At 46.0% G+C, this 25429-nt stretch overlaps 1 protein-coding gene across 4 annotated transcripts in view; it reads left to right on the top strand.

Annotated features, from left to right (window-relative positions):
• Nucleotides 1-25429, top strand: part of LOC134948964 (synaptotagmin-like protein 4) — a 354237-nt gene that overhangs the window by 290332 nt on the left and 38476 nt on the right. For all 4 annotated transcript variants that reach the window (XM_063937274.1, XM_063937275.1, XM_063937277.1 and 1 more), the window contains 5 exons: nucleotides 1601-2617; nucleotides 18120-18218; nucleotides 20047-20138; nucleotides 20316-20417; nucleotides 21412-21581. In XM_063937274.1, coding sequence (XP_063793344.1) covers nucleotides 1601-2617; nucleotides 18120-18218; nucleotides 20047-20138; nucleotides 20316-20417; nucleotides 21412-21581 — 1480 coding nt within the window. The remainder of the gene's footprint in view (nucleotides 1-1600; nucleotides 2618-18119; nucleotides 18219-20046; nucleotides 20139-20315; nucleotides 20418-21411; nucleotides 21582-25429) is intronic.

The raw sequence follows: 25429 nt of genomic DNA, 5'->3' as shown, positions 1-25429 counted from the left end.
AAAACGCCTGGAAATCTGGTGAATTTTGATCAGAGATGTGTGGAAAAGGCTTCCCTGCTATAGACTTTTTACTTCAGAGCTTTGATTAATGATTAGAATAAGGGCCCTCATTCCGAGTTGATCGGTCGCAAGGCGAATTTAGCAGAGTTACACACGCTAAGCCGCCGCCTACTGGGAGTGAATCTTAGCTTCTTAAAATTGCGACCGATGTATTCGCAATATTGCGATTACTAACTACTTAGCAGTTTCAGAGTAGCTCCAGACTTACTCTGCCTGTGCGATCATTTCAGTGCTTGTCGTTCCTGGTTGACGTCACAAACACACCCAGCGTTCGCCCAGGCACTCCCACCGTTTCTCCGGCCACTCCTGCGTTTTTTCCGGAAACGGTAGCGTTTTCAGCCACACGCCCCTGAAACGCCGTGTTTCCGCCCAGTAACACCCATTTCCTGTCAATCACATTACGATCGCCGGAGCGAAGAAAAAGCCGTGAGTAAAAATACTTTCTTCATAGTAAAGTTACTTGGCGCAGTCGCAGTGCGAACATTGCGCATGCGTACTAAGCGGATTTTCAATGCGATGCGATGAAAAATACCGAGCGAACAACTCGGAATGAGGGCCAATATAAAGAAGCTATTTCTATCTTATTCTTTGTATTTTTCATATCCTTTATATAGTCAAAACTCTGGCACAAACATTAGTACGACAGGAAAGGCTCTGCCTCACCCCACCGCAGGTCACTGGTAGAGAGAGTAAGATGTGAGAGGGGTGAGTGTCCTAGATCACATCTAAATTGCAATGTAAAAAAAAAAAGAAGCTTTCCAGCATTTGCGGCTACATGCAAAAGCAGCCAGTATTTACCCAGCATGCATAAAAAATAAAATAAAAGGCTTTGCATTCCTTTTATTGCAACGTGGTTTATTCCAGATACATTTTTTTTTCTTTCCTCCCAAACCAGAATCAGCCCCAAAGTGCCTTGGTTAGGAATTAAACTCATGACCTCTCTGGCTGGGTGGCACTAATAGTAACCAGTATGCCAACCGTACTGAAGGCCTATTTCATATTTGTACACATACCCAATGTTATCGGTACAAATACAATGTTTGGGGGTCTGTGCATGTGCAGAACGGGTCTTGCGATGTGCTCGCAGCCCCTGTCAGCTGCAGCATGACTGACATTCTGCAGTGTTTGGGGGTTGCGGAGTGGCGGCGGCACCAGACATGTTCATCAATCTGGGGCGCGTCGTCCCCATTTCGAAGGCGTGATGGGTCCAATGTCTGCATCGTCAGACACAGACTTCCTGGACTCCAGTGTCCTGATCCTATGGACTGCCAGAGTAAGCTTCGGTGCCTGTAAACACCGCAAATCGCGACCAGTGGTGACGCTGGTGATCCAAGGCTACATCCTCAGACGCAGCACTCAGATCCTCGCTGTTTCTAACAAGAGATGTCTATCTCCTACAGATGCCTCCTGCTGCATTAGAATTTCAATTCAATTCCATACATACATGAATCAGGCCCTATATATGTTTATACTTTTCCATGGTGTAAATTTTCTAATTTTTTTTTGTTTGTTTGTTTGTTTGTTTTCTTTCTTTCCATAGTGGGAAAAGGAACACATTTGCAAGATCGAGGTGAGTGGATGCTTCAGAATACAACACCAAAACATCTTCCACTAGCCAAAAAAACATCTGTTCCAGAAAGCAGTGCAAAAGAAGACAGTAGCAGTCCAAGTAAGATACCAGTCAAAAGAAAAACAAGTAAGGAAGCGTTTAAGCCCAAGAGTTCATCACGTTTGGATCAACCAAATGTAACTGAAAAGAATGTTGAAGCATCTGGACAGTCAGGATTATCCTCTCCAGAATTGGCTACAAATATTAAAACAAATGCAAATTTTGAAGTGTATGCGCTGAAAGACTTGCAAGCAGAGCAAGAGCCCATGCTAGACAAAGGCCAGTTTAATTCACTAAAGAAATTTTGGGAGAAAGGAGCAGCGGTTTCTGGACAAGAAGTGGTAGATACATGGAATTCACAAGAAGCACCAGCAAAGCCAAATCACTCAGTGCCTGTCCAGACCAACACAAAGAATAGTGAGGAGAGACCTCCTGCTGAGTATGCACATAGAATAAAGCATTTCCCACAAAGAGCACCTGTTGTATCCTCCAGTGAAGATGAAATGGTCCATGTTGCTCCACCCCGAAAAATATCATCTTCTTCAATACCAAGGTCAACTTATGCCAAAGGCAAGAGTGCCTCTCTTTCTAAAAGTGTCTCTGTATCAGAAAGCAATGGGACAAGCTCTCACAGTGAGGACAATAGTGGAACAAGTCGCTCTTCTAAGAAGTCAAAGCTTCCAATTAGAGCTGCCCCAGGTATCAAGGAAGCAAAGGTGGATCCTACTTCCCCTAAGGACAAACTACCAAAAATCTCTGAGCCAGAGATGCCAGACTCTGTGGAGGAAATCATTGTACCAGAAAGCAAACCAGAAGTACAGGAGTCGCTGTATAGCAAGGTTCAGATTTTGATTGATACAGTCTCGTCTGATGAAGATCATGTCAGTACAGATGCTAAGCACGACAGTGGAGATATGATGGGACGTTCACCACTGGATACTGAAAATGGTATTGTTGTATTACGCGTTCATGTTTTCTCTAATCTAGTAGCTATATGAGCATAAATGCATGAAACGTGAATGTATAGGTTCAGTTAGACAGCATTACCAAAGTGTAGGACCCAAAAGATAATGATAATTGCATGTTAGGGAATAAAAGCAGAAGGAAAACAATAATTGTAATCAAGGGACAGTCTACATACAGTACCTTATGTATGTACCTACCTTTTGTATATCATTACTGCTTATTAAGGCAAAGGTCTTATAATGTACCAAGTGGCTTACTATGAACGCTCCCTGAAAGGGATTGACCTAATGACCTTTCATCCACTGCCTGTGTTCCTGATTTATTTATTTTTTTGTTGATATATTTTGGGACTAAATTTAACTAAATATAATGTCATCCCTATTTACTCCATATGGTATATAAAGGTCTGCTACACTTAACATGCTTGCTTTATGCAAGACAGGTAACATTCAGATAAAACATAATTGTTTGATATATAGAGAGAAGAACCAGCCTCTGGTAGTCTCATACTGAGGACTTTTTGAACTAATTGGAAAGAAGGCCTAACGTCTTCACGCATAATTCAGATGCTATGGCTCTGCCTTATTAACTGTACAAGAGGGAGGAATGCTCTGCGCTCCAAGAATCACTTTAAATTGATTAATTGATTAATTAAGTGCAGTCTAGCAAGGAGAATAATTGACTCAATGAAACTCAATTTTAAGAAAAAGGTTGTTTTATCAAAATGTTATTGTTTGAAAAAGACACACAAAATAAACAAGCAATTAATACATATGTAGCAAATTAAAAGAAACATTCGTCTTGAGGAAGTCTCCGGTTGCTAGGAGACGAAACGCGTTGACGCCCCTTTCACATTTGAGTTAATTTCAGTGGACATTGTTGCAGCACAGATCAGCTCTCTACCTTTACAGTTCCCGCACTCCGCTGTTTATCCATACTGCAGCCGACCAGCTTCTTTCAGCCAAACCTCCGCTGTGACGTACAAGTATTACAGCCACTTGCGGCACAGCTGTTCCTGGACACCGCTGCCGCTAGCCGGACGTCTACGGACCCCCGCTGTGTGGCTGATACAGCGCCGGCCAATTGCGGCTTCATTGTTACTTACCGCTGCCGCCAGCCAAGCTGATGACGTCCTCCGCTGCGAGGCTTTCAATACAGCATTACCCTGCAAATCACTGACGGCCTTTTTAACAGAGATTCTAGATCACCAGCGGGTCTGTTTTACATTTGTTATAGAGGCAGAAATCAAATCACTTTCCTTCACCACGTGCAGTTGCACACAGGACCCTGTAGCAAAATTCAGGAACCAGCACGGGGGTAACTATTACTGTTTGCATGCCTCAAATAACATATTAATAACTGTGGAGCTATCTGTGGAATTTATTCATAATATTACACTGGGACGCCAGTGTTACAACTAACAATTATTCAATTTAGAGAGAGCTTTTTCCCTGTTTGAAATTTTTAACTCAGTTTCATTACATGTTGTCTTAACTAGCACGTTCTGAGAGATAGTTACATTATCACTATCTATTGTGCATTTAAGAAGTTGCAACCTCTGTTTCTTTTAATTTGCTACATATGTATTAATTGCTTGTTTATTTTGTGTGTCTTTTTCAAACAATAACATTTTGATAAAACAACATTTTTCTTAAAATTGAGTTTCATTGAGTCAATTATTCCCCTTGCTAGACTGCACTTAATTAATCAATTAATCAATTTAAAGTGATTCTTGGAGCGCAGAGCATTCCTCCCTCTTGTCCTTTATTTAATTTGTATTTCAGCCTAGCCAGCTGTTTTTGCTCAGCAGCTCCATTGCTCACTGTTATTTTTTGAAAAGCCAATGGCCCTCATTCCGAGTTGTTCGCTCGTTGCCGAGTTTCGCTATATTGCAATTAGTCGCTTACTGCGCATGCGCAAGGTTCGCAGAGCGCATGCGGTTAGTTATTTTACTCAAAAGTTAGGTATTTTACTCACGGCATAACGAGGATTTTTCATCGTTCTGGTGATCGGAGTGTGATTGACAGGAAGTGGGTGTTTCTGGGCGGAAACTGGCCGTTTTATGGGTGTGTGCGGAAAAACGCTGCCGTTTCTGGGAAAAACGCGGGAGTGGCTGGAGAAACGGGGGAGTGTCTGGGCGAACGCTGGGTGTGTTTGTGACGTCAAACCAGGAACGAAACTGACTGAACTGATCGCAGTGGCAGAGTAAGTCCCGAGCTACTCAGAAACTGCAAAGAAATTTCTATTCGCAATTATGCAAATCTTTCGTTCGCAATTCTGCAAAGCTAAGAATCACTCCCAGTAGGCGGCGGCTTAGCGTGTGCAATGCTGCTAAAAGCAGCTAGCGAGCGAACAACTCGGAATGAGGGCCAATATCTGGTAAATTTATCACTTTACATAGCGCCAGGTCCACACAGTTTGAGATCATTCTCTAACTGTATTTGCACATTTTCACGTTTTATTAACTGTACAGTAAAGATAAAATACAAGCTGTCTAAAATAACCTCTAATAACATTCAGAAGTAAAGGTTTGATGATGGGAGAGCCACTATTCCTGCATACATGTACATAGGCATGGTGATTTAGTGGGTGATCCTAACAGTATGTTATTTGGTCACTACACTGATGTGTTGGTGAAAACAGCCACAGTACAGGAGAGATCTGTCTGTCTAGTCCACTTCATGTGAAGTGCTCTAAATGTTCTATTGAAAAGGATTGGATGGATGGATTCTGCCTGTGCTGTTAGTTACATGACTGAATGGACAATGCACGGTGCGGCCATGCATAGATTTTCATTATATTCAAATGTACCTATTTATTCATCTTGACTGGTTTACATCCACAGTCAGGTATTGGGAACTGCCCCTGAAAAATCCATGTCAGAATTTATTAGCTTCTTCTTCTAAATGCTACTTGATTTAGCCTCATAATGCCCTTATTTATCAATGAGTGATACATTTCACTGTGAGTGATAAATTACACCAGCCAATCCACTTCTGTCATTTTTCAAACACAGCCTGTTACATGGCAGGTAGGAGCTGATTGTCTGGTGCAATTTATCACTCACAATTAAATTTATCACTCATTGATAAATAAGGGCTTTAGTCTGTCCTTATTTCACTTATCACTTTTATACAGATGTAGCCAGCCTTATTGTGACTGCGACTATTCGCACCCGCGACTAGTTTGCCGCAGGGTGCGCACTTGCTACATCTGTAGATTTGAATGTTTATATTACATTTTTATTTCAATAAGAAGCCGAAGTGCATCTAGAAATGTGTTTTCTGATATTAAGTGCACTTGGTGGTGCAAAAGCCATCCCATTGCATTTATGCTGTTGTCTGTGTACGCTACAGATGTTGCAATAGGCATATACGATGTGACCATGGAGAGAGTTTGAAGGGAATTTGGGATCTGGGCAACAACACTATTTTGCATCAGATCTAATTAAAAGCCATTCTCCCACAATCATTATGTCACCTCTTGCTGTTTAGGCACAGAGTTCCTCTGTGATAAGAAAACGGTGCCTGGTTTGTCTTCTGAGATCAGATGCACAGGAGGAGCTTTCTATAGTTTATAGGGAAGCAATATGTCTGCTGTAGGAAAGCAATGACAATCAACTACTGCTGTTTATCATAAGTCCCTGATACTTGTTGTTCCTCAACACTAAGCGCTGGAGCACACTACTCTCTGTCAGTCTATCTCCTGCTACTTCACTGTGAAGTCAGACAACCACCTTACTAAGATGGCCAAAGCAAACTCTACTGAGCAAACGTGACTCTGCGCCATATTAGATGCATTTGTTTCCTCCGGGGAAGTCTTACTAAAGATACTCTTAGCAGTATTACTGCTACCGCTGTCTCTGGTAACACTACCACTTACTCTGTTCTATACTCTGTTACCGCTGACAACCGCTGTTATGCTGAATAAACCTTCAGCCTGCTTAAGGATAAAGTATTTGGTCTCAACTCCATTTCACATTCCGCTGGGGCCTATAGGACATATCAGCATGGACAACAACAGTAAGCTTGTATCTGGCTTGGTACTACAGAAATCAAGAACACTAACCTAGCCTTCCCATTGAGATGCAAAAACTGGCTATAGCCCTTCTAATTATACAGTTTGATAAGCTGTGATTTCTCTGACGTCCTAAGTGGATGCTGGGGACTCCGTCAGGACCATGGGGGATTAGCGGCTCCGCAGGAGACAGGGCACAAAAGTAAAAGCTTTAGGACTAGGTGGTGTGCACTGGCTCCTCCCCCTATGACCCTCCTCCAAGCCTCAGTTAGGTTTTTGTGCCCGGCCGAGAAGGGTGCAATCTAGGTAGCTCTCCTGAGCTGCTTAGAATAAAAGTATAGACTTAGGTTTTTTTATTTTCAGTGAGTCCTGCTGGCAACAGGCTCACTGCATCGAGGGACTAAGGGGAGAAGAAGCGAACTCACCTGCGTGCAGAGTGGATTGGGCTTCTTGGCTACTGGACATTAGCTCCAGAGGGACGATCACAGGCCCAGCCATGGATGGGTCCCGGAGCCGCGCCGCCGGCCCCCTTACAGAGCCAGAAGAGTGAAGAGGTCCAGAAATCGGCGGCAGAAGGCATCTTGTCTTAAAGAAAGGTAGCGCACAGCACTGCAGCTGTGCGCCATTGCTCTCAGCACACTTCACACTCCGGTCACTGAGGGTGCAGGGCGCTGGGGGGGGGGCGCCCTGAGACGCAATGAAAACACTATTTATGGTAAAAAATACATCACATATAGCTCCTGGGCTATATGGATGTATTTAACCCCTGCGATTTTACCTCATAAAAAGCGGGAGAAAGGCCGCCGTGAAGGGGGCGGAGCCTATCTCCTCAGCACACAAGCGCCATTTTCCCTCACAGCTCCGCTGGAAGGACGTCTCCCTGACTCTCCCCTGCAGTCCTGCACTACAGAAACAGGGTAAAAAAGAGAGTGGGGGGCACTAATTTGGCATATAAAAACATATATAGCAGCTATAAGGGAGAAACACTTATTTATAAGGTTGTCCCTATACATATATAGCGCTCTGGTGTGTGCTGGCAAACTCTCCCTCTGTCTCCCCAAAGGGCTAGTGGGGTCCTGTCCTCTATCAGAGCATTCCCTGTGTGTGTGCTGTGTGTCGGTACGCGTGTGTCGACATGTATGAGGAGGAAAATGGTGTGGAGGCGGAGCAATTGCCTGTATTAGTGATGTCACCCCCTAGGGAGTCGACACCTGACTGGATGGTCTTATTTAAGGAATTACGTGATAGTGTCAGCACTTTACAAAAAACTGTTGACGACATGAGACAGCCGGCAAGTCAGTTAGTGCCTGTCCAGGCGTCTCAAACACCGTCAGGGGCTCTAAAGCGCCCATTACCTCAGTCGGTCGACACGGACACTGACTCCAGTGTCGACGGTGAAGAAACAAACGTATTTTCCAGTAGGGCCACACGTTACATGATCACGGCAATGAAGGAGGCTTTGCATATTTCTGATACTACAAGTACCACAAAAAAGGGTATTATGTGGGGTGTGAAAAAACTACCCGTAGTTTTTCCTGAATCAGAAGAATTAAATGAAGTGTGTGATGATGCGTGGGTCTCCCCCGATAAAAAATTGCTGATATCTAAGAAATTATTGGCATTATACCCTTTCCCGCCAGAAGTTAGGGCGCGTTGGGAAACACCCCCTAGGGTGGATAAGGCACTCACACGCTTATCAAAACAAGTGGCGTTACCGTCTCCTGATACGGCCGCCCTCAAGGAGCCAGTTGATAGGAAGCTGGAAAATGTCCTAAAAAGTATATACACACATACTGGTGTTATACTGCGACCAGCGATTGCCTCAGCCTGGATGTGCAGCGCTGGGGTGGCGTGGTCGGAGTCCCTGACTGAAAATATTGATACCCTGGACAGGGACAGTATTTTATTGACTATAGAGCGTTTAAAAGATGCGTTTCTATATATGCGTGATGCACAGAGGGATATTTGCACCCTGGCATCAAGAGTAAGTGCGATGTCCATTTCTACCAGAAGATGTTTATGAACACGACAGTGGTCAGGTGATGCGGATTCCAAACGGCATATGGAAGTATTGCCGTATAAAGGGGAGGAGTTATTTGGGGTCGGTCTTTCGGACCTGGTGGCCACGGCAACAGCTGTAAAATCCACCTTTTTACCCCAACTCACCTCTCAGCAGAAAAAGACACCGTCTTTTCAGCCTCAGTCCTTTCGTCCCCATAAGGGCAAGCGGGCAAAAGGCCAGTCATATCTGCCCCGGGGTAGAGGAAAGGGAAAAAGACTGCAGCAGACAGCCTCTTCCCAGGAACAGAAGCCCTCCACCGCTTCTGCCAAGTCCTCAGCATGACGCTGGGGCCTTACAAGCGGACTCAGGTGCGGTGGGGGGTCGTCTCAAGAGTTTCAGCGCGCAGTGGGCTCACTCGCAAGTGGACCCCTGGATCCTACAGGTAGTATCCCAGGGGTACAGATTGGAATTCGAGACGTCTCCCCCTCGCAGGTTCCTGAAGTCTGCTTTACCAACGTCTCCCTCCGACAGGGAGGCAGTATTGGAAGCAATTCACAAGCTGTATTCCCAGCAGGTGATAATCAAAGTACCCCTCCTACAACAGGGAAAGGGGTATTATTCCACACTATTTGTGGTACCGAAGCCAGACGGCTCGGTGAGACCTATTCTAAGTCTGAAATCTTTGAACACTTACATACAAAGGTTCAAATTCAAGATGGAGTCACTCAGAGCAGTGATAGCGAACCTGGAAGAAGGGGACTAAATGGTGTCCCTGGACATCAAGGATGCTTACCTTCATGTCCCAATTTGCCCTTCTCACCAAGGGTACCTCAGGTTCGTAGTACAGAACTGTCATTATCAGTTTCAGACGCTGCCGTTTGGATTGTCCACGGCACCCAGGGTCTTTACCAAGGTAATGGCCGAAATGATGATTCTTCTTCGAAGAAAAGGCGTCTTAATTATCCCTTACTTGGACGATCTCCTGATAAGGGCAAAGTCCAGGGAACAGTTGGAGGTCGGAGTAGCACTATCTCGGGTACTGCTACAACAGCACGGGTGGATTCTAAATATTCCAAAATCGCAGCTGATCCCGACGACACGTCTGCTGTTCCTAGGGATGATTCTGGACACAGTCCAGAAAAAGGTGTTTCTCCCGGAGGAGAAAGCCAGGGAGTTATCCGAGCTAGTCAGGAACCTCCTAAAACCAGGAAAAGTGTCAGTGCATCATTGCACAAGGGTCCTGGGAAAAATGGTGGCTTCTTACGAAGCGATTCCATTCGGCAGATTTCACGCAAGAACTTTTCAGTGGGATCTGCTGGACAAATGGTCCGGATCGCATCTTCAGATGCATCAGCGGATAACCCTGTCTCCGAGGACAAGGGTGTCTCTTCTGTGGTGGCTGCAGAGTGCTCATCTACTAGAGGGCCGCAGATTCGGCATTCAGGATTGGATCCTGGTGACCACGGATGCCAGCCTGAGAGGCTGGGGAGCAGTCACACAGGGAAGAAATTTCCAGGGAACGTGGTCAAGTCTAGAGACTTCTCTCCACATAAATATACTGGAGCTAAGGGTAATTTACAATGCTCTATGCCTAGCAAGACCTCTGCTTCAAGGTCAGCCGGTGCTGATCCAGTCGGACAACATCACGGCAGTCGCCCACGTAAACAGACAGGGCGGCACAAGAAGCAGGAGGGCAATGGCAGAAGCTGCAAGGATTCTTCGCTGGGCGGAAAATCATGTGATAGCACTGTCAGCAGTGTTCATTCCGGGAGTGGACAACTGGGAAGCAGACTTCCTCAGCAGGCACGACCTCCACCCGGGAGAGTGGGGACTTCACACGGAAGTCTTCCACATGATTGTGAACCATTGGGAAAAACCAAAGGTGGACATGATGGCGTCCCGCCTCAACAAAAAACTGGACAGGTATTGCGCCAGGTCAAGGGACCCTCAGGCAATAGCTGTGGACGCTCTGGTAACACCGTGGGTGTACCAGTCAGTGTATGTGTTCCCTCCTCTTCCTCTCATACCCAAGGTACTGAGAATTATAAGACGGAGAGGAGTAAGAACTATACTCGTGGCTCCGGATTGGCCAAGGAGGACTTGGTACCCGGAACTTCAAGAGATGCTCACAGAGGACCCATGGCCTCTGCCGTTAAGAAGGGACTTGCTTCAGCAAGGACCCTGTCTGTTCCAAGACTTACCGCGGCTGCGTTTGACGGCATGGCGGTTGAACGCCGGATCCTAAGGGAAAAAGGCATTCCGGAAGAGGTCATACCTACCCTGGTCAAAGCCAGGAAGGAGGTGACCGCACAACATTATCACCGCATTTGGCGAAAATATGTTGCGTGGTGTGAGGCCAGGAAGGCCCCTACGGAGGAATTTCAACTCGGTCGATTCCTGCATTTCCTGCAAACAGGAGTGTCTATGGGCCTCAAATTGGGGTCCATTAAGGTTCAAATTTCGGCCCTGTCGATTTTCTTCCAGAAAGAATTGGCTTCAGTTCCTGAAGTCCAGACATTCGTCAAGGGAGTACTGCATATACAACCCCCTTTTGTGCCTCCAGTGGCACCGTGGGATCTCAACGTAGTTCTGGGATTCCTCAAATCACATTGGTTTGAACCGCTCAAATCTGTGGATTTGAAATATCTCACATGGAAAGTGACCATGCTGTTGGCCCTGGCCTCGGCCAGGCGAGTGTCAGAATTGGCGGCTTTGTCTCACAAAAGCCCATATCTGATTTTCCATTCGGACTGGGCAGAACTGCGGACTCGTCCCCAGCTTCTCCCTAAGGTGGTGTCAGCGTTTCACCTGAACCAACCTATTGTGGTGCCTGCGGCTACTAGGGACTTGGAGGACTCCAAGTTGCTAGACGTTGTCAGGGCCCTGAAAATATATATTTCCAGGACGGCTGGAGTCAGGAAAACTGACTCGCTGTTTATCCTGTATGCACCCAACAAGCTGGGTGCTCCTGCTTCTAAGCAGACGATTGCTCGTTGGATTTGTAGTACAATTCAGCTTGCACATTCTGTGGCAGGCCTGCCACAGCCAAAATCTGTAAATGCCCATTCCACAAGGAAGGTGGGCTCATCTTGGGCGGCTGCCCGAGGGGTCTCGGCTTTACAACTTTGCCGAGCTGCTACTTGGTCAGGGGCAAACACGTTTGCAAAATTCTACAAATTTGATACCCTGGCTGAGGAGGACCTGGAGTTCTCTCATTCGGTGCTGCAGAGTCATCCGCACTCTCCCGCCCGTTTGGGAGCTTTGGTATAATCCCCATGGTCCTGACGGAGTCCCCAGCATCCACTTAGGACGTCAGAGAAAATAAGAATTTACTTACCGATAATTCTATTTCTCATAGTCCGTAGTGGATGCTGGGCGCCCATCCCAAGTGCGGATTGTCTGCAATACTTGTACATAGTTATTGTTACAAAAATCGGGTTATTATTGTTGTGAGCCATCTTTTCAGAGGCTCCTCTGTTATCATGCTGTTAACTGGGTTCAGATCACAAGTTGTACAGTGTGATTGGTGTGGCTGGTATGAGTCGTACCCGGGATTCAAAATCTTTCCTTATTGTGTACGCTCGTCCGGGCACAGTATCCTAACTGAGGCTTGGAGGAGGGTCATAGGGGGAGGAGCCAGTGCACACCACCTAGTCCTAAAGCTTTTACTTTTGTGCCCTGTCTCCTGCGGAGCCGCTAATCCCCCATGGTCCTGACGGAGTCCCCAGCATCCACTACGGACTATGAGAAATAGAATTATCGGTAAGTAAATTCTTATTTTATTTGCGGAAGGAGTGGTTCCACATTTTCTCTCTCTCAGTGGGGGAGTACCAGTCAATCAGCTTCTAACTGCCATATCACAGGCTGGGTTTGAAAAATGACAGTTAGGAACTGGTTGGTTTGTACTTTATCAATGTGCAATTTATCACTCTTCAGCTCCCCCATTGTTTTTTGTGTGCTAGATTTGGGACTAGAGGCTAAAGAGGATCATGACTCGGATTTTGTACCAGGCAGAAGAGAAACTGACATTGGTGCAGCAAGTGCCCCCTGCAGACCATTTTGAGCAATGACTGGCCCAGTACAGAGAGCAGACTTGAGGGACCTGCCCCTTACCTTAGGGAGACAGGACTGACCTTGTGTGTGCCGGACTGCAATTTGTCAGTGCTGTTGATCACAGCTACATACTGTCTCTAACAGACAGCTGTACATGTTTTCTGATTCACTGCTGTCTGTAAATTAAAGGCAGCCCACAACCGGTCTAACTGGCACTATCAGAATCTGACTGACCGGTTGCCAAACTGAGGAAAGCACAAGAGGCGGGGGCCCCTGTCACAGATAGAGCAGAGGCCGCTGTTTTCCTGCCTTCACCGAGGTACATGCCCCCTGTTCTCCACACCATGCAGGACATTGTGCTTGTACACCTGTCATCCACTGCCTCCCCCTGTGACCCACTGCCTTCCCCTGTATTCTACGGTAAACCCCTGTCTCCCCTTGCCATTCGTTATCACCCTCTGCCTCTCTACTGTATGTCAACCTCTACCTCCCACTGCCTTACACTGTCACCCTCTACCCCTCCCTGTCACTCACATCCATGTGGCATATTGTGAACTTGGTTTGGGTTGGAGGAGGGGGCCCATATTATATTTTTGTAGCTGGGCCCACCACTCACATATTCAGACACTGGCACCAGGACCCTTTTTCTATGCCTCTGGGTAACACAGTATTGTACTTGACAACTTTGTAGCTCTGTCCTCTTGGAGGTAAAGAGATGGGAGCTTTACAAAGGCAAGGAGGGCTTATTTGGGTTGTGCAATTTCCATCATCATGACCCATCAGCCACTGCATTATAAGTCTGCACAGTGATGCATTTTGCATCATCACAAACCCATGTGCAGGCAATGAGGAGACAAATTATGTTATTATGCCAATGTTCTTGCACACTTCACTGCCACCATACAAGAACATCACAGACTATATGAGAATTGCCAGAAATCTGGGAATATATTGGACATTTTAGGAGAGACAGCACACACCATCTCCAGGGCTTTTGTAAATATGTACTTTGTGAAGAGCTTTGCAGCCCCTGATAATAAGGGAACAACTAACTTCTCCATCCCTTTATATATTATAAACCCACTGACGGACTGGGGCATGAAGGGCCCACCGGGTAAATGCTGTGGTAGGGACAGGGCCGTTTCTTGCGGCGGGCGAGCCGTGCAACCGCACGGGGCGCCCACCGCGGCACTTCTGATGCTCTTTGATTCCTCCCTCCTCCCGAGTACCCAGCTCAGGGGGCGGAATTTCGCGGAATGACGCGGGTGCGTCGTGACATCACGATGCAATCGCGTCATTCCGCGAAACTCCGCCCCCCGAGCTGGGTACTCGGAAGTAGGGAGGAGGGGGAGCCAAGCTACAGTAAGGGCCGGCGCGGCGAAGACGAGGGAGAGGCGCCCGAAGAGCGGGAAGAACCGCTTCAAACGTAAGTCAGTCTCTCTCTCTCCTCCCCCCCCCGCTACCTGCCAGAATGTGTAAAATGGGGACTCTTGCCTGCCATCATGTGTAAAATGGGGACTCTTGGATGCGTAATGTGGAAAATGGGGTCTCTTGGATGCGTATTGTGTAAAATGGGGACTCCTGCCTGCCGTAATGTGTAAAATGGGGATTAAATGTATCAAGGGCATTGCGGTGTATGGCATGATATATTTTTTTTCATTTTTTTTCTGTGGTCGTCGTGATCTGTCGGTGCAAGGTCAAAAACTGGGTTGTAAGGTAGTCTTTTCAGACGAGGCCACACCCATTTCAATGAAACCACGCCCATTTTATCGAGGCCATGCCCCCTTTGCTTTTACTTTTTATATCTATGGGGGGGGGGGGGCGCATATTTTTGTTATGTCAATGGAGGGGGGGGGGGGGGGCATTTTTTAATCTCGCACTGGGAGAAACAGTCCTGGGTAGGGACCCGTGTTTAGAGGCTTAGCAAACCATTAGTGTATGGTCTGGGTCCCTTGATAAATATATACAGTAAATACTGCTAGTGAATACATGATAGTGTACCAGATTAATAACAGCAATGTACTGTAGTGAATACACCATAGTCCTGTGCAGTATAAGGTAATCTATGTATAGTGTATAACTCAAGTGCTCAGTCTGGAACCTGATCCCTAGAGGAGGGGGTGGGCCCCTAGGTAGTGGGGCCCACCGGTGGTTTCCCCTGTAGCCCTGTGGGCCAGTCCGATCCTGTATAAACCTAATTAGATTAATTCATAAATCAGTGCATTCGTATTTCCCTTCAAGCTGCTAGGATCACATCAATAGGACCAGTCAGAGCACACACAAATATTGCACCCCTATAAACACCATGGGGGAGATTCAAATGTTTGAAAAGTCAGTTGGGAGTCTGTTTTTTCCTATCTAATAGACAGGAAAAAACAGACACCCAACCGACTTTTCAAACATTTGAATCTCCCCCCATGTATCATCTATGCAAGTTGCATACAATCTAGTTAAGGTTAGGGCACACATAGCGGCCGGGAGGGGGGTTTTGTGTGCACACAGATCCTGTTCTGCAGGATCCCACAGAATAGGATCCGGCCAGTGACACACAGGATTTCAGTGGAACACTGGGGGTGATTCAGACCTGATCGTAGATGTGCTAAATTTAGCACATCTACGATCAGCTTCCCTGACATGCGGGGGGACGCCCAGCACAGGGCTAGTCCGCCCCGCATTTCAGGCCCTACCCCTTTGTACAAGTACAAAAGCATCACACAGTGTGCTGACAGGGAGCTACTCGTCGCTGCCCGGGTCGCAGCGGCTGCGTGTGAAATCACGCAGCCGCCATGGCCTGTCCCCCTACGGTCCGGGCACGCCTACGTTGCCTGGACCGCGCACCCTAAACAGCGGCCAAATGCCGCCGGTCCGCCCCCTCCCGCCAAGCGACCGTCTCTGCCTGTCAATCGGGCAGAGGCGATCGCAGTGCTAAGACAGCTGTCGGTTGTCTGCCGTGCGCCGGCGCATTTCAGACCTGATCGCTGCTGTGCAAACACGCACAGCAGCGATCAGGTCTGAATTAGCCCCAGAGTGCGGCACAGCCGCACTGTGTGAACACATACATTGAAATGTATGTGTTCACATTGAAATCTTGCCGTCCTGTCATGCATGCTGCGGTCGGATCCGGTGGGACTGCAGCACATGTGTGGGCGCCTGCATAGGCGCCCATGTGCAGTCCCCTTGCGGCCAAGCAGCATATGCTCTTCAGAAGGTGCTTGTAAAAATTTAATTGGATTGAGATCTGGGCTTTGACTAGGCCATTCCAACACATTTAAATGTTTCCCCTTAAACCACTCGAGTGTTGCTTTAGCAGTATGCTTCGGGTCATTTTCCTGCTGAAAGGTGAACTTCCGTCCCAGTGTCAAATCACAGGCAGACTGAAACAGGTTTTGCTTAAGAATATATCTGTATTTAGCACCATCCATCTTTCCCTCGACTAAGAACAGTTTCCCAGTCCCTGCTGCTGAAAAACATTCCCACATCATGATGCTGCCACCACCATGTTTTACTGTGGGTATGGTGTTCTTGGGGTGATGGGATGTGTTGGGTTTGCACTAGACATAGCGTTTTCCTTGGTGGCCGAAAAGTTACATTTTAGTCTCATCTAACCAGAGCACCTTCCTCCATATATTTGGGGAGTCGTCCACATGCCTTTTGGCAAACTCAAAATGTGCCTTCTTATTTTTTAAGACTAAGTAATGGCTTTTTACTGGCCACTCTTCCATAAAGCCCAGCTCTATGGAGTGTACGGCTTATTGTGGTCACATGCGCTGATACACCAGTCTCTGCTGTGGAACTCTGCAGCTCCTTCAGGGTTACCTTTGGTCTCTGCGCTGCCTCTCTGATTAATGCCCTCCTGGCCCGGTCTGTGAGTTTTGGTGGCTGGCCCTCTCTTGGCGGGTTAGTTGTGGTACCATGTTCTTTCCATTTGAATATGATGGATATCATCAAATATTTGGATATTTTTTTATAACCCAACCCTGACTTGTACTTCTCAACAACTTTGTCCTTGACATGTTTGGAGAGCTCCTCGGTCTTCATGGTGTGATGCCTCTTGCTTAGTGGTGTTGCAGCCTCTGGGGCCTTTCAGAAAAGGTGTGTTTATACTGACAGATTATGTGACACTTAGATTGCACACAGGTGGACTTCATTTCACTAATTATGTGACTTCTGAAGGTAATTGGTTGCACCAGAACTTTTGAGGGGCTTCATAGCAAAGGGGTTCAATACATATGCACATGCCAATTTTCAATTTTTTATTTATAAAAATTATTTTTTATATAAATTTTTCTCATTTCTCTTCACCAACTTAGACTATTTTGTACATATCCATCACATAAAATTCAGATTAATTTTTTTTTAAATTACAGGTTGTAATGTTACAAAATAGGTAAAAAGCCAAGGGGGTGAATACTTTGGCAAGGTACTGTATATTTGAGCATGTGGTCACAGCCCACTGTACCCCAACCTGGGGGTGGGGAGTACATGAGTGCACCCCTTTCCTGGGAATGGCGAGTGTGGTGGATTCCTGTATGTAGAAGAGGGCCGTAAAGGCATAATTGAAGATTTATTCCAATTAATGGAAAGACCAGAGTATCCACCAAATTCTTCTATAACTCCCAGTATAACCGGCATAGAAGTCCTATAATCTCGCAAAAATATATCATCAGCGTAGAGGGCCACCGTATCTGTCCTCTGACCAAATGGAGCCCCAATATATTTGAATGAGTACATATAATACAAGCTAAGGGTTCTATGGCAATAGCGAATAGAGTGGGTGATAAGAGGCAGACTTTCCTGGTGCCTCTAAATAGAGAAAAGGGAGCAGACACAATAAATATAGATAGATAGATAGATAGATAGACAGACAGACAGACAGACAGACATACAGATATATATATATATATATATATATATATATATATTTATATATGAATCACAAGATACCTTTTCATATTCCATCCCTCAGCCATGATCATTGATTTAGTAGCCTTATAAATAATTCTTTGTGCAAATGTGATCTCCCCTTTCAGAATCACTAACCCTAAAACACAAGTTGTGTTATATAAAAGAGCTAATACTAACATTCACCAATATACATTATATCAGTATATGGAAGATACTGTCATTGAGATAAAGTTCTGATCTAGGTGAAGGAGATATTTTTCTGTAAATAGTACTGAAGGACATTGCGGACAGCCTCTACCTCAGCCTGAAAATGGTGATAACACAGGAAAGTAGCTTGCTCTCCATTACACAGCAAGTATAAATACAATGGGACATGTTTCATCAATATCTCTTAATATCTTTATTATGTTAGGTGGCTTATGTTACACATTTAGGTTTATTTAAAATCTAGCAAAATGTCGTGTACTGTTGATGATAACACCTATAACCATTTTATTTCATCTCCAGGCAGGAGTGTTGATGATTATCCTGAAGCCATTGCTGCATACAAAGCCAGCGGTGTTAGTAACGCAAGAAGCATGGTGAATATTTATACCACAACGGAAAGTGAGTTTTACAGGATCAAACAGTTTGTCTTTCCCAGTAATTGTTTTCTACAGGCTTTGTTGAAGATAACATTTGTCCTTTATTTTAATTAAGATTTTTTTCTCTTGGTGATTTAATAGTTCTCGTAAAGGCTAGGGGATAGTAAACTATGCAGAACACGATAGGGCAACCCTGTGCCCATCTGTCAGTGCCTAAGAAATCATGCGTTCAGTTTACAAATGCAGTTTTTGTCCACATCCTTTTCCTGATACAAGTTGTGGAGTCAGGTGTGAAACCTGTTCCCTAAGGCCTTTGTTTCTTTATAAAGACCTGCTGACAGTTGGCTGGGGGGGGGAGGCTCCGATGCAAAGAGCGTGAGATAAGAGCTCTAGTACATACTAACACGTGTTCAGCTGTTCTGCTTCTCCCTCTTTGATTTGGATGTTGAATGTTAGTATTTAGTTTTATGGATATTTGTACTTATATTTAATAATGTTTCATTTAAATGCCCTCTTGAATTAAAACAGTTAAAATTCAGATCAAGGCTCCCTTGGGAATCATCTATCTAAGTGCAGCCCTATCCAGTCAGGTTGTCATATAATGTCCTTTCCTTAAAGGGGGGTACTCACGGAGCGATATTCTAAGCAATCTGACTAGATTGCTCAGAATATCGGCAGGATCGCTCCGTGTGTAGCCCCTTCGGCGATAGCGATGCGCGGCCCCGCACATCGCTATCGCCGCTGCTAGATTGGCCTGCATGCAGGCCAATCTAGCGGGTCGCTCACTTCACCCGCTGGGTGAAGTGAGCGGCCCCCCCGTCTCCCCCCGCACGCTCAGCACAGATCGCGCTGTGCTGAGCGACAGGAGAGATGTGTGCTGAGCGGTTCGCTCAGCACGCATCTCTCCTTGATCGGCCCGTGAGTACTGGGCTTTAGTCTTCTTTTCCCGGATGCCTGTATGGAGCAGGTAATCCTACACATAATTAATTTGTGGGAGAAATCTTTTTGTGTGGTGTTACACTGGACAGCGCTTTAGAATGGAGTTCTCTTTACATTATAGTATATTATACTGTAGTAAATGATTATAGTTGCATTTCATAGTACATTGCTAATAGGAAGCCTAGGAGCCAAAACACACCAGAGATGTACATTAGGAAGTGTGTCCAGTGCTATACACCGGGGACATGCAGTCAGGGGAGGCAGTGCCTCCCCTGTCATTAATGAGTAAAATAATACAAAGAAGATACTTATGACACATATTCTGTGTCATAAGTATCTCCTTTATTATTCTAATCATCATTATAAGGTGTAAAATGGGGTTGGGAGGCACCGATCGTGGTGCCTCCCGTTGTGAATGGGGAAAGGTATGGGAGCTGGGGGGTGGGCGCGGGCGGGGCCAAGCAATGGCCAGGAAAAGCCCATTGAAATTACATGTGAAAGCGGCACCATTAGAGGTGCCGCTTTCATACAGGAACGTGCTTTCAACCTATGAAAGCACACCCCTGTGAGTGAGGCCACAGTGATAGGCCAGCGGATCCGTCACTGGATCCGCTGTCAATCACTGTGTGGGCGGCGGAGGTGCGGGATGCAGCAGGGAGATGCGGCGGAGGTGCGGGCGGCGGTATCAATGAGGGGGGGAGGGGGTGTTTAGCTGCTAGTGCCCCAGTGCCTCCCCAGCCAGTGAGCTCACCGCACGTCACTGCTATACACTATGGTCTTAAGGAGGATAGAGGAATATCTGGATAACAAGTTGCAAATTGTATGTACAAATGGACAGTTTGGTCTCCCTGCACAGGCCTTTCTCAAGGTTAGGTCTATCACTATTAATTTCCTCCTTTTGTTTGTCTCAGCATATAACAAACCAAACACGTTAAGTCACCAGCTCCTGGAGCCAGAGCGAGCTAAAGAGCTGAGCAGATCCTCTCCAGCCCTGCACTCAGAGGTAAGGTACAGGGCTAGCAAACCCCTGCAGTAGAAGTGCATACAAGTATCCTTCTAGATATAGCATGACAAGAATATTTCCCTGCATTTTTTATTAATGGACAGTATTTCAAAAGGTTTTCATACATACACGTTTCAGTTTCTTTTTCCAATAATGATGCCTCATTCTTGGTTTTAGACTGAATCTGACACTGCATCTGAAATCAGCTTCAAGCTCAAGAGACATAGAAAGACCCTTAGCAGTGGCAGCAATTCCTCAGATATGGCATCGGTGTCTTCTGTAAGTAGTAGGAGGTTGCACCTTGGGTCACACACCATTCCTTACAGCCCTACTTGTGTATATTGCACTAAGGGCCTTTATTCAAGGTTTATTGCAAAACAACATTTTCCTCTAATGTGCAAAACCATGCGCACTGCAGGTGGGACAGATATAACATGTGCAGAGAGAGTTAGATTTGGGTGGATTATATTGTTTCTGTGCAGGGTAAATACTGGCTGCTTTATTTTTACACTGCAGTTTAGATTTCAACACACCCCACCCAAATCTAACAGTCTTTTTATACACTGGATACTGTATGGAACACATTATTGATATCTAACACTATTGATGGTCTTTAACTACAGATGGTCTCTAGTATAGGCTTTATCAAACATTTAAATAATATAAATAAGTGGTCAGGAAAAGGTTAAACATACCATAATAACTAAATAAATAAATGCACAAACATAATAGAACCAGTAGTGCACTGTCTAAGCACACCTTCTTCCACATCATGGTAAGGCTCCTGTCTCTTCTTCCTAGTAGCTACTCTCTGATCCAGTGCACTGTATGAGGTCTCAGATCCACACACATAACAAACATGGTAGAAGAAGCTGCTACCACTGGCCATATGCAGCAGCTCTGCTCTGTCCCTTAAACTGCATGATGCGGCATCTCTAGTTATCGGATTAAATCATTACTATTGTTGTCATAATTTGAGCCACTTGACAACAGGAGGAGGTTTTCTAGGCATCCAGAACCCCCACCCATGCGTTTGCCTATAAGGTGTGGGCAGTGTCCAAGCTCCTTTGGGTGCAGGAATGTGTGCCCGCCATGGGACCCAGAGGCGATGAAACACAAAATATGCTGTCTTCTCAAAACCGCAGCTAAATAACAAAATGCATTGCCTGTGCAGAAATTGTGGTTGTGTGCTGTTTATGGGAAATGCAGAGCAGATGTCATTAATGCGTTGCATCATCCGCAGGTAATAGTTTTGTCTTGTTTCTTGCGGCAGATCAGTAATAGTGTCCTCAGCGTGTACAGCGGCGACTTTGGCAGTGTGGATGCACAGGGAATGGTACAATTCTCTCTGGACTATGATGAGAAGAACCGGGAGTTCCACATACACGTGGCTCAGTGCAAGGACCTGGCAGTTGTGGATGAGAAGAAAGGACGATCAGACCCGTTAGTATCATCTTAGCGCATATCACATTTATAAAGGTGCTCTGTGCCCCATGTCACCCTCTAATGGACACCCTACCAACCCTCTCATTGTCTCATGCTCCCCTATTTACCAAAAACATTATAAACATCTGAATCTCTTGCATATACCAGTAAGCAGGGTGTAGAAGTGTCAAGGTGAAGTTGTTTTAGTGAAAGGAGGGGTATTTATTTTGTATTGTATTAAAATAACAACAGCCATCGACTAGATAGTGTTCAAGGCCATTATCATCAAGCATGGATGGTTCAAGTATGAATGGTCGACAATGTTAAGGTCGACACTCATTAGGTCAGCCACTATTGGTCGACATTGACATGGTCGACATCGACAAATGGTCGACACATGAAAAGGTCGACATGAGTTTTTTTTTTATGTCGTTTTCTGCGTAAAGTGACGGGGAACCCCGATTAGTGCACCGCGTCCCCTCGCTTCACTCGCCATGCTTCAGGCAAGGTGCCTAGCTCTGCTACCACTGCGCTCGGCACAGGTTACTATTCCCAATCGTAGTCCACGTATATCGTAAAGTATGAAAAAGTTCCAAAAAAAAAAAAAATGTGAAAAACTCATGTCGACCTTTTCATGTGTCGACCATGTCAATGTCGACCAAAAGTGGTCGACCTGATGAGTGTCGACCTTAACATTGTCGACCATCTGAACGGATACCGCATGAATATAGGCTATATATATATATATATATATATATACAGTATATATATATATTGTAGGACATGGCTGAAATAGACCAGTTCTTCATCTCGAAGTGAATCTGCATTTTCTGCCCTCACAATGGTATTATATGTAGTCAGCCACTGCAGTGTCACACATTATACAGTTAAGGTCCTTATCTTATGAACTGCATTTCCCCTGCATGCTTTGCTTAATGCTTGCGGACAATGGGGGTCATTCTGATCCGAACGCACGCTGCAGTTGTACGCAGCGTAGTAATTGGGTCAAAACTGCGCATGGGCCCGCCCAGCAGGGTGCCGGCGCATGCCAGATGGCCAAAGGCCTTGTTACCTAGGGAGGGGGCGGCACGGCGGCGTTTAGCCGCCGTTTTTGGGTGCGGCCCGGCCAATGCAGTTGTGGCCGGACCGTGCTGGGGGCATGCCGCATCGGCTGTGTGACGTCACACGCAGCCGCTGTGACGTGGGGCAGCGACGAGTAACTCCTGGCGAGCCGCAGGAGCTGCGCTGGCCGTGAGTTACTCTTCAAGTACAAAAGCATTGCTGCTGCGCGATGCTTTTGTACTTGTGCGGGGGCGCCGGACTGACATGCGGGGTGGACTAGCCCTGTGCTGGGCGTCCCCCCGCATGTCTGGGGAGATGATCGTAGCTGTGCTAAATTTAGCGCAGCTACGATCAACTCAGCATGACCCCCAATGGGGGTAATTCAGAGTTGATCACAGCAGCAAATTTGTTAGCAGTTGGGCAAAACCATGTGCACTGCAGGGGGGGGAGGGGGGGGGCAGATATAACATGCAGAGAGAGTTAAATTTGGGTGGGGTGTGTTCAAACTGAAATCTAAATTGCAGTGTAAAAATAAAGCAGCCAGTATTTACCCTGCACAGAAACAAAATAACCCACCCAAATTTATCTCACTGCAAATGTTATATCTGCCCCCCCTGCAGTGCACATGGTTTTGCCCAGCGGCTAACAAATTTACTGCTATGATCAACTCTGAATTACCCCCAATGTCGGGGGTGGTAACTCTCCAATATCTGCCGCGTATAGTTTGCATTCCCTGTTGTGTTACTGAACTGCCTGCATAAGCACCGCTGGGGTTTACAGATTATTTGGACATCAGCAGTGACAAGAGAAGAATGTGTCTATTGTGAAACATTTGCTATTTCAAGGACAGGAGAAACTTGTTTGATGAATGTGCTGTATACAAGTGTAACTAATGTCTGTATTAGCAAACTGCTTGTTTAAAGATGTACTTATGTATTTCTATAATTATTTATACCGTGCCAGGCACAAGCATAGTGCTTGATAATGCTAAGGGAATACATAAAACATAGGGGGTAATTCAGACCAGAACCAGATAGTCGCCACCCAGACAGAGTGAAAATCCGCTCCATGCAAGTCTGCGCATCCCTTGCGAAAATCTCTGCGAACACCAGTCAGCTGCAAATCCGTTTGCAACTCACTCACCATCGAATGATTTTTCCAGTCTGTGCCAATCCCATTACCTATTCCTACACTGCGATAGAATCAAGCTGACCGGGGCCGGAGCTGACGTCACACACCCTACCCTAAAATGCTTGGGCACGCCTGCGTTTTTCCTGACACTCCCAGAAAACGGCCAGTTACCACCCCCAAACACCGGCTTCCTGTCAATCAACTTGCATATTCCTAGAAATAAAAAAAGACGCTGGATTTTTTTGCAGTTTTGGCCTCGCACATATCAGTCCTAGCCCTAGACAAGATGTAGCTGCAAATGTGCTAGGGCAGGGGTAGGCATCAAGTTGCACTCCAGCTGCTGTCTATCTACATGTCCCTGAATGCCCTGCCACTAACAATAGAACTGTGGCAGGGCATGCTGGGATGTGTAGCTCCACCGCAGCTGGAGTGTGACATACGTTGCCTAACCCTATGCTAGGGATTCATGAGTAAAAGACCCTGAACTAGTTTAACACCAGTAATGCCGAAATGTATAGCAGTGGTCATGATGATGTTTTAATAATACAAGTCTTTAAAGCCGTTCAGATTTACCACGTAGATGTTAAAGCAAACAAATAGTAAACTAAGGGGTACATTTACTAAGCAGTGATAAGAGCAGAGAAGTGAGCCAGTGGAGATATTTCCCCATCAACCAATCAGCAGCTCTGTATCATTTTATAGTATGCAAATTATAGATGTTACTTCAGTGCTGATTGGTTGATGTGGCAACTTCTCCACTGGCTCACTTCTCCGCTCTTATCACTGCTTAGTAAATGTACCCCATAATTTGATTTTCCAGTACTTGTCATTGTTGCTGTAGTGGGTTGATCTTATCTTTATGTTTAACTTTTGCAGCAAAGTGAACAGCTATAGCCATCTCAGGCTATGATTGGAACCCACAAGGTAGTAGCCTGGGCTAGCCTAATAAGCAGTGGCCACACTGACTGTGGGGTGTAGTAGGGTATGCCGGCGGCCAGGCTCCCGGCAGTCAGCATACCGGCGCCGGAATCCCGACCACCGGCATACCGACCGCTGTGCGAGCGCAAATGAGCCCCTTGCGGGCTCGCTGCGCTCGCCACGCTGCGGGCACAGTGGCGCGTTACTCTCCCTCCAGAGGGGTCGTAGAACCCCAAGAGGGAGAAAAGGTGTCAGTGTGCCGGATGTCAGGATTACGGCGCCGGTATACTGTGCGCCGGGATCCCGACAGCCGGCAAACTGAAGACCACCCCTCTCCTCCCCAGCTGCTCACTCCAAAGCTTCCATATCCAGCTTTTCAGAAAGCCATAGGCTGTGGAATGATGACTTTGTGCTGTTAAACAAAACACTGCTCTGGATCTTTTCTTGTACTAACAGCGAGCTGATAGCGAGTAGGAAAGTGGTTGTGTCAAGCAGGCGAATAGGAAAAGACTAATATTACAATTTTACTTTTAATTAGGTATGCTTATTATGTTCCCATTATTGTTTGGTATGAAGACAACAACAATGAAATATAATGGTTAAAATCAATAAGACACAAATACATACATAAAGTGGGCGGGATGTAAAGAAGTCCGAGTTCAGCAGCTGTGCGGTATGCCGGCCAAACTCGATGCTTTTTTCAAGTTGCAATCATTTACAAGGCTAAACCATGCCTTATAAATGATTGCCCTTTA

Source organism: Pseudophryne corroboree, chromosome 8 (genome assembly GCF_028390025.1).
Source record: "Pseudophryne corroboree isolate aPseCor3 chromosome 8, aPseCor3.hap2, whole genome shotgun sequence".
NCBI lineage: Eukaryota > Metazoa > Chordata > Amphibia > Anura > Myobatrachidae > Pseudophryne > Pseudophryne corroboree.
Note: the sequence above shows the minus strand (reverse complement) of the source record. Positions and strands in the feature narration are given on the sequence as shown.